We start from the raw sequence: 19,181 nt of genomic DNA on the forward strand, positions 1-19,181 counted from the left end.
CTAATATATATGCAGCCAAAGCATACAGCCTTGAACGTTAGTTCAACAGATTGAATACTGACAGAGGTAAATAATTATATATAAATAACCAAGTCTGAACACTAGTGAGAGAGAAGAACTCTGTAAGCTAAGGAAGAGTGTCTGCCCAAGAGCAAATGGATATAAGCTGGGCACGTGTATGTATAAGAGACAAATTAGAAAAAAATGCCCAGAACAGCTTTCCAACTGTATTAGCGGGATCAACAAATGAGTCTATTTTAAAGACATTGATCCCGTTATAAGGAGTTTGTCACATTGCAGTTCCAAAGAATTGGCCTTAGTGAAGTCTCAGGAAAATGATGCTCGAGTTTTGGTACAATATCAGGGTAGTTCTCCTTCTCTTCCCTTGAACAAATCGACTGCAATTTATGCTGACAACTTCTTGCACAAATGGTCTCAGATACAGGGTGTCAAAGTGTAGTGCTTATAAGGACCTTACTGAATTTCTGGAAATCCAGGTAAGAAAACAAAATCTAGACTGTTGAGTAGTATTACTGTTTTCTACACCATATAACCCATCCAAGTCCATTGGACCAGATGTGCTGCATCAACGGGCACTTAGAGGACAATCCTTTATGAGACTGCTCCTTATCAAAGCTAAGAGGTCATAGAGATTGGGTGGGGGAGGTTCCCTCACACCTGGAGAATAGTAAACCCTCCACCAGTCTTCACAAAATGCCAGAATGGTGATCAGAGAAATTACAAACTGGTCAGCCTCACTTTGATTTCTGGAAAAATCATGGAGCCCGTGTGCTCAGATCGCATTTCTGGGCACACAGGAGGTGGTGGTGAGCTTTTGACATGGATTTATCAAATGAAAATCACGCTGGACCAACCAGGCTGCCTTCTGTGATAAAATGACTGGATTTCTGTCTGAAAAGAGAACAGTTGATGCCACTTGTCTCGACTGTGACAAGGCTTTCAGCATTGTTTTTCACAACACCCTTGTATCCATGGTGAGCAGCTATAGTCTGTATGTTGTCCACACAACAAGGTGGATAGATAACCGGTTGGGTGATGAGGCTTGGAGGGCAGTAGATAATTGGACCATGTTGATTTGGAGGCTGGTAACAAGTGGAGAACTGCAGGGGTCCCTTGTGTCATATCCTTATTGGTGACTTGGAGGGCGCACATCCACGGAGTTTGCAGTTGACAACAAACATTGGCATGACCAGTGGATTACCTTGAGGACAGGGCTATGCCACCTGGAGACAGCAGCCTGGGGCAATGGGTCAGCAGGAGCCATACAGAAGTCGATGGACAAATTCAAAGCCCTGCCCTGGGCACAGAAAGCCCCGCAAGGGGATGGGCGGGGGACAGTGGAGGAGATCTGTGGGTAAGAGCCTCAGGATCTTGTCAGGCTGTGAGCTGAATATGAGTCCTGTCACCAGTGGTGTCCCAGGCCAGATCAATGGGAGCACAAGTAGCAGAGCAGGGGAAGGAGCCGTCCCTCTTTAACTGGCATTAGTCGGTTTGATGTGGCGTGCAGTCTGGGGCCTGCTACCACAAGAAGAGATCTTGCTGGAACAAGAGGGTTCTTCTGAAACAAATCCAGTGAAGAGCTGCCAAGATGGTCAGCAGCTGGAGGACTTGCCCTGTGGGGCTGTGAGACCAGGGCTGCTTCACCTTGGAGGAGACGTGGCTTCAGAAGTGACATGTCAGGGGGATTGCTGAGAAGACAGGGCCTGGGTCTTCATGGTGGTGTGTGTCAGGAGGGTGAGGGACAGCAGACATAATAGAAACCAGAGTTTCCAACTGGATATAGCAGAGAGGTTTTTTACTATTAGGCCAGTCAAGTGTTGTCTGGAGAGGTTGTGTGGTCTCACTGCATGGCAGTTTCCAAGCCCACGCTGGATAAAGCCCTGAGCAACACAGTGATCTCTGAGCTGGCCGTTTTGGGCAAAGGTTGAATTGGAGAACTCCAGAGATCCCTCTAGACCAGTAACTCCGTGACAGGAGCTTTTGGGTTAGGAATCTGCTTCCATCCTGCCCTGTGCTGCAGCATACAGGTTAGTGTGAGATGGATAGAAAAAAACTTGTAACTGGCAGAGCCTTTTTCAGCATTACTTCTGCCTTCTTCCCCAAGATCCAAGGGTTCCTTCAAAAGGGAAACCCGAGAACTGCTCCTGCACTGTACCTTCATCCTTCTTAATCCAGTAAAATACAGTGACTTTTGCTGCAAACCTTACAGAGCACTATTCCAGGGATTGCTGTGGTTGTGGTGAATTAAAATTTCCTGGGAATGTTCCCAAGTACAGAGGCCAACTGGTGGGGAATGGTCTAGGCCCATACCTGAAGGCTCTCAGCCTCCAGGACAGGGTGGCCACATGCGAAGCAGCACTTGGGAAGGGTCCCTACGATGTCCTAGCCCCTGAGATGTGCCTTCCTGGTGTTTTGTACGGCAGTGGCTGATGGGCCAGGGACATGCTGGGGCCAGTCTCACGCTGTCGATGTGTATAACACTTGTGTATTCTATTGGCTGGCAATGTTCGCAATTCCTCCTTGGTTTATCGAGCACATGTAGCCTCCTTGCATTGCGATCACAAGTGGGCCGTGGTGCCATGAATGTGTGGGTTTGAGGGTGTGAGAAACAGCAAAGCACTCTCCAAAATATTTGGGAACCCCTGCCATACAAAATAGTGGAACCAGATGGAATTTCATTAGTCGATGTGCAGCAAATATGACGGCGATTTATGTGGAGGGTTTCTGCAGCATGTAGTAAAAACCTGAGAAAAATAGCAATCGCTTATGTCAGCTGTTTTACTCCAGAATAGATGTAATGCCTTCATCAAGAAGAAAGATAGATTTCTATTTTTTTTTTATTTTTTGAGGATGAAGTAATACTTTTCTCATAAATAGCATTTCAGGAGGGAAAGACAAAAGTGGAGAAAGGCAGAATTTTTGTCTTAAACTTGATTTTTCATAACTGGTGATCATATTTTTACACTGACTGATGTAACTGGCAAGCTTTCTTGGCTTCCTTGGTACTTTGTAATTTTTCTAGCTTCCTAGAGTTTGCTGTTACAAAAGCAACTTCTGCTTTTACATATTGTCATCACTGTATTGTGCAAGTCCAGTATACTCATTTCTTTACCACACCCAGGAATGTCATAGTTACTGTTGAATGATTTCCCTGGAGATAATAGTGGCGCAGCTTTAAAAAATCAAGACCACTCACTGCTCACTGATTGACTTAAGAAATAAAAATGGTATAATGCTTTCCAGATTCAAGCTTGTAACAATACTTTCTTTGTATATGCAACTAAGTGTCAACATCATTCATTTGTAGGTCATATTCTTTAACCCTATACATGAATTTTCATTAACATTTTCCTCTTCCAAATACCTATGAATTTTCATAGAGAAAGCTTTTTCTCTTTTTTTAATCAAAATTTTTATTTTGGTTTCTGTCTTAATTTGGAGTCTGTGCTAATGTGGCGTAGAAGGGGTGGTTGATTCCTAACTAGTAGTAGCAAGGTTAATTCTAGAAATCATGATCTGTTGTCTTGCAGGAGCTCCAGCTCTCAGCTGAGAGGAGAAAGCTGCTGGCTCTTACACTGCCTAATGTAATACAAGGGTGCAAGGGACATCTTACTTTTGAACTAATGTGACATTCAGCATTGTCCAGCATGTTATGACTAATCTCTAACTGTGCAGTAAGGAATTTACTTTCAGTATCAGCCATCGGCAAGGTCATCAGCAGGTGATTTAAGGATGGTTTAGCTGACAGCTTTTAGTATCTTATCCTAGCAAAATTTTTCAGGAATTGAAAAACTAATGAGTAAAGGTTTTGGTTTGGCTCTTGGGATTCATTAAAACGTCTTTTTGAATGTTGAAAATACACTGTTTCAGACTGGAGGAATTATTAATAAAAACACCCTGATTGCTCACCCCTTATTCCTAGTTCCCAAAGACCTGGCTGAAATCAGCATGGAAAGCCCAATCTTAGTAAGAAGCACTATCTAGAAATAACCCTCCCAGCGTGGCTCCCTTCTAGCCTGGGAAAGGTGTTGAGAGATGCTCAGGATAGGGCAGCGACAAAAGGATCTGTTGTTCCATAGGTCTGTAGGGTTTTCCTCTTCGGCACAGGGGTCACATCTGCTGTGACGGACTGCAGGTCATGATAAAGACAGGGAGAGACTACACAGCTGCTCCGTGCTGGTGGGCTGATGAGGATTTTTTTTCCCCCCTCACATTCTTCACTAATATTTCCCTGGTGAAAGGACATGCGCTTAGACAGCACCTTGCAGAAGGCAGTCAGCGTCTGTCTGCACAGATGTTGCTAACTGTGCTAACCAGCTGATTGCTAGCAGAGTGTGGAGTAGAGTGCAGGCATCTCTAAAGGTGTAGGGGAGGTGGAAGGTGAGTGAGGTGAGTTACAGGTGATTTTGTTACAGGCCACACATTAACTCATACAATTAAAAACCCATTAGCTAATTCACACAATAGGAATATTTTCATTTCAAAATCAGGTCTAAATATCTATGAATACACTATCTGTACATATTGTTTGTAAAATCATTTTCAAAGTAGAGAAGGAAAAAGCAACATTTTGGGGGTTAGGATGTAAATAGGTAAAATAAATAGAAGAGAGACAGGTGCTGAATAGCTGCCATAGCCTGCCAGGACAAGAAAGAATGAGATCTGGCCGTCTAAATCAAAACTTTTTCTGGTAGCTTCTAGAAGTGTGGAATACCCAAAATATATTTTGGATAACAAATACTGTTAGAAAGGATTGCTGATATACTTAAATATCATAGAGAGGAACAATGGCCAGCAATGCAGATTCAGCAAAAGTTTCCAGAATTAATATATTTATTTTGTTTCTCATAGACCAAAATGTTATAATGAAAAATTGTTGTTATTGGAAACTATTTCACTGTTAGTATCTAGCTTCAGATTGTGCCTCAGAAGAGAGAGCTCACAGTGTGTGATCTCTGATCCTTATTACCTTAGATTTGATACTCTCATTTCTGGTGGAATGTAGTAACGTGAAAACAATAATATATATGTATATTTATATATATGTATATACATTTTTTATTAAAAACCAAAACTAATACCTGTCATCTCTATGGTATCAAGTAATATGAATGAATAAATTTTTGTATGATAAAATGCCTTGTATAATATTTGAACAGAATATTTTCTGAGTGAAGCGTCTTTGTTTAAACATCAGTACATAGAAAACCAAAACTTTACTTGAGAAGCTTTTCAGTTTACTCCCAAAATATTTTCTGTCTGATAGTTGAGAACACTTCTTTCTACATCTGCAGAAGCCAAACACTGTTTGGACAGGGTGAGAGGTGATGGGAAAATGACAGATTTGTCATGAGCATCTAATTTTGATTTTTATTTCTAAACTTCAGATACTTGTGTAATGGATAAGTGCTAAATGTGACTTCTGATGAAGGGGATGCAACTTTTTAAATTGTTCTTTTTTCATCTTCATGCATCTTTAAAAAAATCAATAATAATAATAACAACAACAGTAAACAATAAAACAGACATTGAAGGGGAGCATTATATCAGTTACAGTCAGTTTATTGTCCACTGGGACGTCTAGCAGATCTGATCATTCTCAGCATGAATTAAGTGTTTAGTGCTTCACTGTTTTACATAATGTTTTCTTGAATAGTCTGAAAGAGGAAGTTGAAGGCACATTAATTACATCTGCATATCATACAAAGCTAGAGAGAGCTACAGCAGCTGGAAGAACAGCAAGAAATACAAGTTCATCTAGATAGCAGTGATGTGCAGGAATTTACAAAATATGGTTCACCTTGGGAGCATGATCCAAATCAGATACATTGCATGTAAAATTAGTTTAATGAAGTGTTAATGGTGACCTTTCACTCATGCAGTAAGCAAGATCTATTTATCCTGGGATCCTACAAATGTAACTTTTTTTTTTTTTTTTTTTATGGTATTCTGATCTTAAGCCACTTCTACTGAATCTTTCTAATATTGTGTCAAATTTCACTACTGTAATTTTGGACAAATAAAGTATTTCTCATTTTAATTGCCTATGAAAGAGAACATGTAGAGAAATTAAGGCCTCCTTTTTTGTGATTTTTTTTCCAAACATTCAATATAATAGAATTCTGTCTTCGTCAGTGCTGCAAATTACACATCTGTCCCAAATTCAGGATCCTGGGATCTAAAATTCTGTTATTTTGTTCATCTGCACCTTGACCATTTTGCTTTCCAGTTGGGTGTTGCAGTGAGAGAGTTGGGTACTGCCCTGAGACTTCATTTTCTTTATATTGTCTTACAAATGGCTCGTGATTTGCGTTCATGCTTTGGAAGCAAAGCTGATATGGCTGCCTTTACGGCTTATCAGTCTCTCAGCACTAGGCTCTTTACCCAGGCAAGTGCCAATCAGTTGTAATTTGCTCAGATAACAATGTTTCTATTGTTAGTGCTAACATTTTTGTTTGTTAAATTGGCAGTGGAGTAGCTCACTGTAACAAATAATTTCAAGTTGAAGAAACAGTCTTTTTTGGTGCATGGTGTGTGGGATTCTGTTTGAAGGAAGCAAAGCAAAAACACATATCCAATATTGCATTACTTCTAGCTTAATTAGGGCCATACCAAAATGTCTAGTGTTTTTCTGCACTGAGCTGCTGGAGATTGCTGCAGTGTAGCCAGGGTAATACACTTCTACAACTGTATTATGTTAACCTGAGGTGATTGAGGGGAAAAGAGATATAAAAGAATAATTATTTTCCAGACACCTTGTGTTTTTTGGGGTCAATATGTGGGCACCTGCGTAACGTAATGAATTTAAGCCTACTGATGACAGGCTTGCCTTACTTACCTGTGGTGGACCTGTTAGAAAGGGTCTGTGGATCATGGTACGGAAGGCGCTATGGATAAGTTTCATTTTATAAAGTACATAATAGCCAGAGAACTGTTTTATAAAGACCAAGCTAAAGAGTAATTGTTACCGTGTTGGTATAGAAGGGCGTAAGGCATTGCTTTCAGCCACAGTTTTCTGAAGGGGATGATCAGGCTTTGAAACAAACACCTACAGAGATGTCCAGCCAATTCCCTGTGTCCTGGTGGCTGCGTGGCAGATCCTCCCCACATCTTCTCTCTGCTGGCTAACACATGTGCAGCCACTGAGTAGGCGGCCACACGTTGCTTGCTCCGCTCCCTGCAGCCTGGCCTTTCCCCCTCTCCCTTCTGAGGATTCATCAAAAGAGGTGGCATGCCTGAAGGCTTGGCTTTGGTTTCTCTAGGAGGATCAACATTTTTTATAAAAGGGATGCTGGTTTTCCTTACAGATTTTCAGCAGTCCTTTCATGGCAGAGGTCCATGAAGCTGAGGATGTATTTTGCAGTAACAAAGCTCCTCATTATATGAGCAGTATTGATTCGTGTAATGCAGCTAAGAAGCTGAACTGCTGTTTGCTTATAATTTTGTACTTGTGAAATGTCTGCTGTGTACTTGGTATGCTTTGATTGTGAGCAGAACCAAGCTTTCAGCTGAAATGTCATTTCCTCTAACCTGTTTCAGGAATATTCATATTTTAATGTCTTGTGCTGAGTAAATGGTAGTTCAGACAAAGTGCGTTTGTCCTGATTAAACATGTGTGTTTGCCTTATCTCAGTTGATTATACTAAAAGTATGAGACAAAAACTTGCACACTTCTTGCTATTTCCTCCGCAGTACAAGTAGAAGATCATGTTTCTATTTATCTATGCTACTGTGCTTCTCTATCTCTGTGGCTAGTATTAAAGTGTGGCATGAATTCTTTATCCATATGGCATGGTGGTGGCTTGCAAGTGATGAAAAGCAGTTTCCTTTACACAAATATCCATCTTCGTTAATGCTGTCAGACAGCAAGTGTGATATCCAGGGAATACACATCACTCTGTGGGTTACTGATAATGTAATCTAATTTCCAAAAATAAATTAAATGCATCTTTTCATCTATGGCCATCAGATGTATATAAGCTGAAGGAAAACAATATGTTAGAAACTGTACACATGAATTCAATAGAAAGATTAGTGACAAATTTGAAATTGAAGCTTTGGGTTAGACATACTTTCTGATTAGCTAACCTTCCTGAAGAAGCTCATGATAGTATCATGTTATGTTGCAGACTTCCATGGATATCTTATCCAGGTTGAAGAACTCATTTGTTGCAAACATTCCCTAAAGTCTTTGTGAGCATTTTTTACAAGGCTTTTTTTCAGCAAACTGCTATGTATAGTAGCAGTAAACTTAATTTGTAAAAAGTATTATCAAATGCTACACATTGTTTTTTTCATGGATGACTTTTGGGGGGGTCATTTTTCATACACTCCTGAGAAGAATGAACTAAAGAGAGGAGAAAAATGAAGGAAATGGTAATTCTGATTGTAATAGGTGTGGTGGCATGACAGAATGAATTCTTCCCTAGCATGTACCACTTACACTTTTATAATGTTAATGATACGTATTCAAGTTGAGAAGAGGAGTAGCAGTTCTGTGTGCAGGGAGATGCCACAACAGTTGTGTGAATCCTTTCCAAAATTCCAAGACGTGAGAGAGGACCCCTTCTCCTTCCACATACCCCTCAATGTTTCTGCAGGCATTGCCCATCAAAGTCAAGTCATTTTGATACCTCTGTTACCTAAAGGTCTGGTTTTACTGTAGTTTACTCTGGCCAAATGCAGATTATGCCACTTAGCCCACTACATCTGCTCCCTGAGTAGTTTATTGTCGTGTCAGGCTAATGATGGTGCCTCCTTTGACTTCGGTGCGCGTAAACAAGTTTGGAAGTGCACCCGAAGGTAGTTCAGATTCTGTTTCATCTGCCCAATGGAGAGCAACAAAGTCAGGTCCTTCATTTCTGGTTTGCTTCTCTTCAGAGGATGCGTGTGACCCTGTTCAAGCAAACTTGCTATCCATCTGCAATTGCCTCAGTCATGTTGAACATTGCATCTTCATCCAGCTGTGCATATGTGTTTAGCTGATGCTGTTTTGTGTGTATAGCTGAGCTATTCCTCCTTCAACATAATAGAAACAACAGCCCTCTGTCCGCCAGACCAGGCAGAACAAGTCTGTTCAGACCTCTTGTATGTCCTGTATATCATCCTCATTGCTGAGGAAATACAACTATTCATTATAGATCCTATCCTTTCGTCTCAGTGAATTATTGAGGATAACAATGTAATTGAAGGAAGGACTCCCTTTATTATTAGGAACTTTATAACTAAACCCCTAAGGGAAAATCTTACAGGTTAGTTTTTGTCAGGTGTGTGCAGTGATCACAGCTAGGCTTTTGCGGAGCTACTTTAATTCAAAAGTAATTAACATTCATTTGTTTTATCATTAATATTTATGGTTATATTGCTGCTGTCGTTACCGGAATAGGCAGCAAGTTACTTTAGATGTTTTATTGGTCAGATAGCAAGACCAACGTTAGCAATACCGTAAGTTTACTGTAAGTTTTCATGTGGTTCTCCGTTACATCAAGAATGGCTTTTATATAAAACTTGTAGGCACACCTTTATACTTCTGACCTCCTGTGATCTGTACAGGAGCAGAATGTTGCTGTGTCATGTTACACTTCTGTATTGCATCTCTTTTCCTGCCATTTGAAGGTACGTCAGTGATTTCTTCCTGTGCATATTGAATGTCAGGTGTCCATTAAGACATTGTCAGCTGCATAAATAATTGGCATGTAAATTATTCCACGTGCTATTCCACATGCTGATTCTTGTTACAAATTCATTATATCATTTTGAACTGGAGGACTGTATAGCATTTCCTATGTCAATGCTGTGTGTGAGTTGCTAGCTTGGTATTTTGTGATCTTCCGGGTACTGATGAAGTAACTCAGTCTTTCCTTTTGTTCTAGTTCAGGCTTGGATCTCTGAACCTACAAAAAGTTTCAAGTCCAGCAGAGGTGGTAAGACACCTGATTGGGTATTGTCTGGACTGCTTGGGAAGACTCCAGGTGAAAAATGAGCACCTGCAAAAAGAAAATGAAAGGCTTTTCAGTGATTGGAGTGATGTGGAGAAACGGTAAGTTTAAAACAGTATTCACAGGGTATTCTTGAGAAAATCACACATATTTGTACTGTCAGTGCAGGGTTTACTGATGGGTGCTTTTAAAGTCATATAATTATAGATGGACACAATTTTTTTTTTCTCTCTTAAAAAGAGTTGTGAGCCCAGATGCTTACAGGATATGTGGTTTCCTTCCTATATCAAAAATGTGACTGGTATCATAGACCTTGCAGTTAAAGCTGGTTTTAGCATTATGTAGTGAAAAAGAAATCACCTCTTTTCTTTTTTCACCTCCACCTGTTTCAGGAAGCGGCTCTTTTTATCTCCCTCATTTTCTCTAATTCTTATGACTAGGACTTTGAATTATTTACATTTTTTTTAAAATGGGAAATAAGTTGCCATTTCTTTAATTGTTTATGGAAGCAGACAGAATTGGAAAATGAGTGTGATGCTATAGGGAAAATTACCCTTGTTTTGTGAGAGATTTTATTAATTGCCATTGCATTTTTGATCTGAATTGCCTACTCCAGCATTCTGTACTGAAGTCATCTGTGCTTATTTCAGCTGGCATAAAGTGGTTAGCACATAAAAGTCGGAGATTTATCATTATTATTTTTTTTTTGTATAGCTTTATCTGAAGACTACATTTAGGAAGACTGATGAAAGAATGTAGCTAATTGGTGTTAATTTACCTTGAAAAAGAGAGCTAACTTTTGGGAGGAGCTAGTTTTGTTTCTCTTTCATTAAAATGAGTAACAGTTTTTCCTGACAATCTCCCTGACAAGCATATGGCCTTCCTAAATAGTGTTTTACTGCTTAACAGTTTATTGAACAATAGTGTATTGTACAACCAGTATGCTGTGCTGCATTACATGCTAACATGTAGTAGGCATTAGTGCTTGTATCAATTTCCATGGTGGAGTGGCACTTTTAAATAGTAACCCCAAAGAAAAATTCACAGTTGCCTGACAACCATTGCATGCTAAAGCAATGTGTTCATGGCTTTGAAAGCTGGTGATTTTCTTTAGTATGTTTATATTTTGAATAGCGGAAACCTGATTTTTCAAAATAAATGCTGAAAGTTGTACAGTCATCAAACTTTGGCCATGTCCCCTAAGTGGAGGATAAAAATTATTTTTATCCAAACACTGGATTTTTTAAAACTTTTTTGTTGTTGTTGTGTGGTGTTTTTTTTTTGTTGTTGTTTGTTTGTTTGTTTGTTTGTTTTTTACCCCAGTCCAATCTACCCTGTTGTCTCTTGTTCTTCTGGCTCCAATTGTTGGGTCTAGGTTGCTGAGAGTTTCTTGGAGCCATGCAAAAGCTTTGCCTGTCATTATTCACTAGACAGCGTTTCAAGCTTCACATTCCGTATCACTCATAGTGTGGAGAGTTAAAACAGCAAATATGAAGCACATTGTTGAAGAATAGTGCTCCCTCTTTCACCTGTGGGTGAAACAAACAAACAAACAAAAAGCCCTACTAATTTATGTTGCAGTCAGCTATAGTGACAGTATATTTAAACCACAAATAACTTATAAAAATGCAGGCTAGGTAGTTTGGTACTTGAAATTGACTCTTCAGCAGGAGCTCATTGAAATTCCATACCATCACCAGTGCTGGGGGAAAGCGAGGGTGAATCTGAAATGTAATAGAAAGGTGCATAAGAGCGGTAATTATTTTAGAGCACTGAGGACAAGGGTAAAAAGACAGATAGCACATTTCTAGTATTTGAGCATGGAGAATGCATAATTGCCAATAAGTTACATAGTTCTCCTCTCCTTAGTTAATTTTTGTGAAGCGTGTGGTGATCTCTCTGCATTTTTTGGCAGTGCTGAAGAACTGGACAGTTACCTTATTTTCTCAGTTACAAATCAGAACCATTCTACATACTAGCTCTTTTCAGTAGGGTATGCGAGCTTTTTGATGGATATCAACTTGAGCATCTGGCACATTAAAAGCATTGCACTGACATAAAAGATATCTTAGAGAACAGAAATTGTAAAGCACATGCAAATAAGACTTGCACCACTCTAGCCGTTAACTTTTGTTTATTTTCGTTATACTTGAAAGATGTCTTTGAGATGAGCAGCTCTTTTATTTGGCCTGGGGAAACGGTATTTTAGTGAGACAAATCACATACAGGCACAAGCATGTGATGAATTGCAATGAAAGGTTATATTTGTAACTGATGAGGTATTGGAATGAAACCTAGCCAGCTTTGCTTAGCGGTCACATAATTCAGGTAACGCATGCCTGAGTGAATCCTAAACGCTACGCAGAGCTGCAGCTGGAGCCACCCCCCAACACACGCATACATGCTGCAGTCAGTGCATCCCTGTTCCTAAGTGGTAGAGGACTGTTGCTTTTTACTGTTCCATTTTTATGTGTCATTATGTTCCATATGATAATGATTTTTAAAGCCAAATAACTTGCAAGTATAGCATTAATGTAATGCTGTTTCACATTGATTCTTTTGTTGCACGTTATACTAAATAGCTGTATGTCTGAAGAATGTATTTATGCATTAGTTGCCTTAAACAATAGAAAAAAAAAAAGATGTTGATATAAATGACAGCATTCATGTGTAATTAAGTGATGGCATGATGGCATTTGCCATGTAGGCATGTGATTTGCCTACAGTGTCTTCCTACAGGGAACAGTTAATATTCTATGCATGAAGTCAGTGTGTGTATCTTGAAATGCTAGTATTTTGTTCCAGGAAATCAAGAAGCTGGCTAGTCTTGCAATAGGTTCCTATGCTGTGGTTCATAATGTCCAGGTAGTATCAACTGTACTCCATTCAGAGTCTACAGTTATATGGATATTCATCAGAGATGATGATCCTGGCAGGACTGAAGTTATATTACATGACACCTTTTTGGCCAACTGCGGGAAATGTCTCAGTGTAGCTACTTAAACCAATCTCAGCTGCTCTGACACTAACCAGCTCACTGGCAAAATAAAGGAATAGTAGTAAACCCTTCTTTACTTAGTATTGTTTTGTGTGTGGGAGAGGGGACTTTTCTAAAGGACTTGATGCAGCCAGGCTTACCATATTTAACACACACACACACAAAAAAAATGTTTTCCATTTTTATGTATGTGGGCATAATTAACTCCAAGCATGTAAATGACAATTTACCCAATGGGTGTATTTTTTTTTATAATCTCTCTCTTTTTTTTTTTTTTTTAATATGTTTTTAATACTGCTTGATAAGTGGGAGCCAATCCCTGTCCTTACCTTTGTCCTTCCATAAACTGCTCAAGGCACTCCTGGATCTTGTATTAGGGTTTATGGTTCTTTGTGCTTCAATATTTTGTCTGTTTGTTCCCCACTTAAACAGTTAACTTTCCTTTAATAGGTGGAAAGTCTCCTGGTAGTTGATTAGTACGTATGATCTTTCATTTAGGAATTATTGAACCGATCTATATGGTAATGATGTTCTGCTATTTGCATTTAAATTAGATGAATTATTTATCAACTATCAAGTATATCCCTAAAGCATTCCACACTAGACTTAATACTTCATGAGATTATTTTCTGTTGTCTTTCTTCTTACATCATATGTGGGTTTGATCTATGAACAAAATAATCAGAATTTATACAGGAAGTCTGTTGAAATTTCTTATCTTTTAAATTAATATTCTAAAAATCTGTTATGCATGCGGGTTTAATACCAAAATAAGCCTTCTAAACTTTTTTCAGCCTTGCATAGGCTGGTGAAAAGAATGCTGTTTATAAGTTATTACTGTTTGATATAATACCATAGTTACCATGATCAATAAGATAATCAAGGTGTTTACTTGCTTTTTACGAACATACCTATTAAAATGTCTGGGTCTCAACACAAAGACTAAAAAGTTACAAAACACAAGAGTAATTAATAGGGTCAGATTTACTGCAAGTCACTTGCTTCCTTTCGTGTAATTATGTTTGCTTGTATTCCAGTTTTGCCTTGCCTATGACAGAGTATATATAGACATTCTTCATTTTACATTTCCATTGTGCTTCTTTGTCTTGAAATTCACCTACCTACATATGCAGATTAAACCTTTACAAAATTGAAAAGTTTTTTTCTCTGAAGATATTAATTAACATCTTTAAGAACATTTACATATAGATTATAAAAATTTAGTCTTCTACCAAGTAATTGTGACTGGTTCAGGGAAATAAAATCTTTATGGTGGTGGGAAGGACTGGGCAAGTCTGGTCACCCACGTCTGCCCTGAGGGTCTTGGCAAGAAACAAGCTCGTGAGCTGCACGAGTGGCCTGGAACATCTGCTGGGCACCACAGGCCACCTTGGAGTGCTGTCGTCCAATTTGTTTTCATTTGGTTGGTTTGGGGTTTCTGTTGTTGTGTTTTTCTGCTGTTCAAATGTATTTCAAGTCAGAGTGGGTAGGCCAGATCTGAGGCCTGCCAAGCTTAATCATAACTATTCATAATCTCATTATGTGTCTCCTGCTAAGCTATGCTTTTTTTTACATGCTATGGTGAACTCAGCATGGAAACCAAAGAATGCTTGTGCCTGTTTAAGTTGCCTGAGATGCATGTGTGTAAGAAGATATCCAGAAGAGAATAAAGAGAAATTTTCCTCCTCAGAAATGCTCTTCTTTTGGTAGCAAAGTTAATTGAGCATTTCTGTTAAAAATGCTGCTTCTGGCCCATTTCAGATACAAGATGCTGGACATGCAACATATAGTAAAGGAATTCCTGTAATAGGAAGGATGGCCTCATTATAGAATTTTCTTCCAGAAAACACATAGAATTTTAAGAAGAAATGATGTGACATGTGAAGCAAGTAACAGTTGATTTTACATTATAGGTTGGAAAAATGCGTAGAAGCTAAAGAAGAGCTAGAGGCAGATCTTTATAACCGCTTTATTTTGGTGCTGAATGAAAAGAAGGCAAAGATAAGAAACTTGCAGAAGTTGTTGAATGAAGCTAAACAGTCTGCAGCAGATACCAAACGTACAAGGTATTTCCTAAGTTCCCTGAGTCACTTGGTATTACTCGTGGCACGTAGTTTGCTTTATTTTCTGTTTCTTTAGCTCTAACAATTCCTCCTGGATGAGTGCTTGGTTATCCAAAACAACTGCGATACTCGTGAAAGCAGAGGATTCCTTGGAGTGTCACTGCAAAAAGCAGTATATTGTTTTGGGCTCTGCAGCCAAGAACTAAATAGTCATTGAATCTCTCCTATCCTATTTTCTATTTGGATGCAGTTATCTTTCCAAACACAATATGTCTGTGCTATTTCCATAGGTGGTATTTTTGAGCCTTCTCCTCCAAGTCTTTGATTCTTTTTGTTCTTTGGGAAACAAAAATATCTAAATCTGAACATTTTTATCTACTTCTAATTTAAAAATAGATGAAGTTGAATTTTCCTAATGCTACAACACACCTTAATTTCTTTGCCATTTTTATGCTGCTTTTTAATATCTTACCTTTTGCTGCACTTCTACCTGATAATGCTAAGGAAATTAACTGTAACTCTGGAGACTCCATGTTGCTTTCGATCAGCTTGCATTGTCTGAGGTAGTGCAGAAGTAATTATATGCTTTTTAGGAATAGTAGATGGAAGATATATTTTTGTTGTTTTTGTTTTCTTAGGGAAAGTGTAGCTACAACTCAGATGGCTACTGGGCAAGAAAATGACTATGATGGCAGCACTGAGGAGGAAAGTGAAAATTTAACATGGTCCTCATTACCATCGGGTAAGGCTGAATGTATTGTCTGGGGAGTATCATGGACAGGCCAATCTCTTTACACAAATAAACCTTAATGAAGACAAAATACTACCTGACAAATTGCTCAATGACAAGCCAACCTGCAGACCTTAAAAATAACTCTCTTGAAGCAGAGTATAATACTAGCATTTTCAAATTAAAGAGACGAAAGTTACAAGCATGTTGCACAAGGTGAAGATACTGTCATTTCTTCCAACATGACAAATTGCATACTATGCAGAACTAATTGCAGTCTAATGGTATCTGAACTATCAAGTTTCATTTTAAATTCTAGGAACTGTGATGTGTACCCAACAGTTGCTAAAATGTAAAATGTAGTTCCTGACAGTTTCAGTGTTTAAAAAGGAGAAAGAGGGGAGGTTTCACTACTATAAAAAGAACTGTGCACTCATTTTGCATCACAAAAATCGAATAAAATGTATTTATAGCAGAATTAATTTTAATTTCCCAATGAATTTTTGATCTCACGAAGGTGCTCATAAAACGTAATTTGAATAAGTTTTCTAGGACGGGTAAAGTATATAGGGTACAATAATAGCCCATTCTACAATGTAAGATATTTACCTGTGAATCATAAGAAATTTTGGCAAAGTAGTAGGAATCTATTAGATGAATGATATCAGAGTTTTAAAAATGCAATGGTGCTTGCTGTGTAGTTATAAACTACAGGTCTGCTCATGTATACTATGGGTTGTCTCACTGGAGCTTTCCCTTTCCACTATAGGTAATGGTAAACAAGACAGCAATTTATTTTAACTGTTTTCTGTGAATATTGGGAAGCAGACGTTCAAAACCCTGTAACAAGTTGTATTAAACTACATAATTCATATAGGTTCATTTATTGAGAACTTTCTAATATAGTGTAAAGCAGACAGAACTTCAGACAAGTGTAGAAAGTTGCTTACGCAAAGAATTTGCAATTATGGAAAGCAAAGATTTTGTATTTTACTGTGGTCATTAGTTCAGACAGCTTTGCTTTTAAGTGGTATTTGGTCAGCTCAGAGAGATAATGTAGAAAGAAATACATCCTATTTAGGGAAAAGACAAAGAAAGTGAAAGTTATTGATTCTTTCAGGAGATTCAGTATGGCTTAATTAACTCAGTAAGAGTTTTGAGACAGACAAATGTGTTTTAAAAAAACAGTAAAAATCCCACCCCTCAAGCTGTAATGAGGGACTGAACTGATCAATGTTACTGTAAAAAAAACAGCAAGTGTATTTTCATTTAAATTGTAAAAATGTGCTTACTGTTGCCTTAGAAAGATAGATTCTTTTGATTGTGAAAAAAGTTTTCAAATGCAAAACTTGAATTTAATAAGATTATAAAGTTAATCCTTTGGGTAACACACTGAGTTTTTTCACGGTAATGGCATTCTCAGGAATGAGTATTGCTTAGGTTAGATGGTGTTCCCTATATACCCAGCTTTCTCTTTCCATGGGCAATAGAAAAGCAGACATAAGGTCTGTACCTCTGTGTGATCTGGGATCTTCACATGCAAAAAGAGGTCTGAGACAGACTCTGTCCCTATGAAGGAGAACCTGCTTCAGAGGTAAGTGGCCTGAGAGAAGAATAAGCACACATACCTTAAGTGTCAAGAACTCCAAGGCATAAAAGAAAATATAAATATATTTTTTTCTGTTTTTTGTAGTTTTCCTACCATTTATTCCAACATTTTCTTTCTTTTTTCTTTTTCTTTTTTTTTTTTTGGGGGGGGTGGATTTGGAATGTCATTGCGGGGATTGCAGGAAAAATGTCAAGGAGAGCAAGAGGATCTTTGGGAATATTTTGGAAGATAGAGGTTAAAGTCAAAATCAAGAGAGAAAGTCAAAATTTAAAAGCTGCTTGGGAGGAAAGTGAAAGCACACACATACATGGGCATTTGTATGTATGCATGTGCAAAATTCAGAAAGCAGGAAGCTCATGCTGGTTGTCATAAATGAAAAGTAGGAACTTTTCTGCAGGAAATGGCTGAAGAAAGCCATGTAATATAAAGACAGAGAATCTCAAGCCAGGAGACAGAAAGCAAATGACCAGTCTTCAAGTAAGCTGAGAACATATATGCAGCTGCTACTGGCCTTTAAGTGCAATGATAAAAAATTTACTAGTAACTGAAAAAGCAGCCCTGTTCTGTAAATGCTTTAGATTTGGGTTTAGGGGAAAAAAGTTGTTATTGTGTCATGACTTAGTTCTGTTGTCCTATAAACCAAGTGAGACATGAAACAATAGCTGTGAAACCTAGACATTTTGAAATTAACCAGTTAGAGAATGTTGAATTGCAGAGTTTAAAAATTTGTCTGAGGATTTTTCTTAGCTTGCAATATTTTATTTATTTATTTTTTTCTGGAATTTTCAGCTCACTGAGGGGATTACAGGAGATTTAGAAAAAAGCTGCCAATTTTTACCAAAAGAAAAAGTGAATATAATGACACATTCAATTATGGATGTATCAGTCTGGTGTTGATCTGAGGCAAATGTTGGAGCAGGACTTAATGAACAAAAATATTAAGAAAAGGAATAAGAACAGTTAATTTAAATCTTTGTAAAGGTGCGGAGACTGGCGGATGTAAACTAGGTACTTGTGTCTTCTGTGATGATTTTACCAGCACGTTGAAGAAGGTAAAATTAGTAAAGTAATAGATTTTGACTTCCGTAAGGTATCATTCTGCAGAGTGTTGTCCCTAGCCTTGCAGGAAACCAATTTAGGCTTGGTCATGTTAGTTCATTTGGTCTCTCTACGTAACCTGCTGTGAATTTGTGACTTCTCAGTGCTACCTCCTGGTCTAATGTATGGCTATGTTGGGAAATAAAGGAGATGAAGACCATTCTCTCAACTATCATTGATTTTTAAAGTTTTATGTCTATACCTATATCTATAAAAAGGCATAGAGAAAGAAGATCTGCAAATTTACAGGGAAGTGGACCATGTGATTTTGAGTGAAGACAATTTTGTCCCTTGATGCAGTGCTCTATCAAGTTTGGAAATCCAGATTTGAAGAAAAAACATTAGCAAGTTGGGGAGGATAACATTGTGATAAAAATGGAGGGATTGGCAAATGATTTAAGTGAAATACTGAGAAGAATTTTAAACAATCATAGTACTCATGGTCTACAAATACACAGCAAGTTGAGTAGCCTGGTCTGGTCGAAGGTGTCCCTACTCCTGGCAGGTGGGTTGGAACTAGCTGGTCTTTAAGGTCCCTTCCAGCCCGAATGTGATTCTGTGATGATTCTGTGGTGTGGTAGTAGATGGTCTTTGTGTCCAGCAGACACCGCTGTCTAATGAGCTTGAATAACTGGAACTTGACACAAGAAAAATACAAAAATGGGTCATTGTTTCTTGCAGACTAACTAACTGTTAGAACAACTTGGTGCCAGTGTTGAAATCA

At 38.4% G+C, this 19,181-nt stretch overlaps 1 protein-coding gene across 3 annotated transcripts in view; it reads left to right on the forward strand.

Moving 5' to 3' along the window:
* The window catches only part of XRCC4 (X-ray repair cross complementing 4), a 188,626-nt gene that overhangs the window by 73,031 nt on the left and 96,414 nt on the right, over nt 1-19,181 (forward strand). For all 3 annotated transcript variants that reach the window (XM_040542043.1, XM_040542041.1, XM_040542042.1), the window contains exons 4-6: nt 9,894-10,060; nt 14,871-15,023; nt 15,659-15,762. In XM_040542043.1, coding sequence (XP_040397977.1) covers nt 9,894-10,060; nt 14,871-15,023; nt 15,659-15,762 — 424 coding nt within the window. The remainder of the gene's footprint in view (nt 1-9,893; nt 10,061-14,870; nt 15,024-15,658; nt 15,763-19,181) is intronic.

Source organism: Cygnus olor, chromosome Z (assembly GCF_009769625.2).
Source record: "Cygnus olor isolate bCygOlo1 chromosome Z, bCygOlo1.pri.v2, whole genome shotgun sequence".
NCBI classification, from domain to species: domain Eukaryota; kingdom Metazoa; phylum Chordata; class Aves; order Anseriformes; family Anatidae; genus Cygnus; species Cygnus olor.